Source organism: Limulus polyphemus, unplaced genomic scaffold, assembly GCF_000517525.1.
Source record: "Limulus polyphemus unplaced genomic scaffold, Limulus_polyphemus-2.1.2 Scaffold13079, whole genome shotgun sequence".
Lineage (NCBI taxonomy): Eukaryota > Metazoa > Arthropoda > Merostomata > Xiphosura > Limulidae > Limulus > Limulus polyphemus.
In genome coordinates this window covers 1-1,615 of record NW_013678689.1, presented here as the reverse complement: position 1 = coordinate 1,615, position 1,615 = coordinate 1, and the positions used below count along the sequence as shown (strand labels likewise).

General features: G+C 35.4%; 1 protein-coding gene across 1 annotated transcript in view; it reads left to right on the top strand.

The window, feature by feature from the left end:
• Window positions 1-947, top strand: part of LOC111084049 (transient receptor potential cation channel subfamily V member 5-like) — a gene marked incomplete at both ends in the record, with an annotated part of 7,329 nt that extends 6,382 nt beyond the window's left edge. The window contains one exon of the mRNA XM_022380827.1: window positions 844-947. Coding sequence (XP_022236535.1) covers window positions 844-947 — 104 coding nt within the window. The remainder of the gene's footprint in view (window positions 1-843) is intronic.
• Window positions 948-1,615: the final 668 nt, after the last annotated feature.

The following is a 1,615-nucleotide window of genomic DNA, read 5'->3' as shown; positions in this document are numbered from 1 at the left end:
GTAAAGCCAGTTTTCAATGTCAGTAACCACCTCGTTTCAAATGCTGTAAAGCCAGTTTTCAATGTCAGTAACCACCACGTTTCAAATGCTGTAAAGCCAGTTTTCAATATCAGTTACCACCTCGTTTCAAATGCTGTAAAGCCAGTTTTCAATGTAAGTAACCACCACGTTTCAAATGCTGTAAAGCCAGTTTTCAATATCAGTTACCACCTCGTTTCTAATGCTGTAAAGCCAGTTTTCAATGTCAGTAACCACCTTGTTTCAAATGCTGTAAAGCCAGTTTTCAATGTAAGTAACCACCACGTTTCAAATGCTGTAAAGCCAGTTTTCAATATCAGTTACCACCTCGTTTCAAATGCTGTAAAGCCAGTTTTCAATGTCAGTAACCACCACGTTTCAAATGCTGTAAAGCCAGGTAACCACCACATTTCTAATGCAGTAAAGTTAGTTTTCAATGTCAGTAACCACCTCATTTCAAATGCTGTAAAGCCAGTTTTCAATGTCAGTAACCACCACGTTTCAAATGCTGTAAAGCCAGTTTTCAATGTCAGTAACCACCTCGTTTCAAATGCAGTAAAGTTAGTTTTCAATGTCAGTAACCACCACGTTTCAAATGCTGTAAAGCCAGTTTTCAATGTCAGTAACCACCTCGTTTCAAATGCTGTAAAGCCAGTTTTCATTGTCAGTAACCACCACGTCCAAAAATAATACGTATTCTTCTCTTTCATATTCATAAATATTAGCATCAGGTCACGTGATAGTTGAATGACCACCCTCTTTATGGTAATTATGTTAAATATGGACGCTTCCAAAGTCATGAATTATATTATTTCTTTTTTCTAGCTTTTTACTTCCTGTTTAAGGGACACTTAGGGAAAAGCACGAGGTTTGAAACCTACCCCCGTACGTGGATGTCCCTGTTCCACATGACACTGGGATTTTACGAGGTAAAATACAATTAAATATTTATATATCAGTGAAAATATCAAACCAATGATATTTAAGCAAGCGATATTTTCAGGTTATTGTCACGGTTATTGCCACAAACCAATGATATTTTGAAAATATCGCTTAAATATCATTGGTTTGTGACAATAACCTGAAAATATCACTTAAATATCATTGGTTTGTGACAATAACCTGTACATTGCAGCGAAAAAACATTCTGAATTTTTGGGCCGTGGGTGCTTTATAAAAGTAACGGTCAAATCCCACTATTCGATCAGATAAAAGCAGCCAAAGATCTGGCTGTGGATGTTGTCCACTTGTTGTATTCTCTCTAATCTATCAATTCAAAATTAGGAACAAAATTATGTTACCTATCATAGTACTACAATACACCTAAAATACATGTGTCAGTTGTTACCTATCATAGTATTACAGTACACCTAAAATACATGTGTCATTGTTACCTATCATAGTATTACAGTACACCTAAAATACATGTGTCAGTTGTTACCTATCATAGTATTACAGTACACCTAAAATACATGTGTCAGTTGTTACCTATCATAGTATTACAGTACACCTAAAATACATGTGTCAGTTGTTACCTATCATAGTATTACAGTACACCTAAAATACATGTGTCAATTGTTACCTATCATAGTATTAC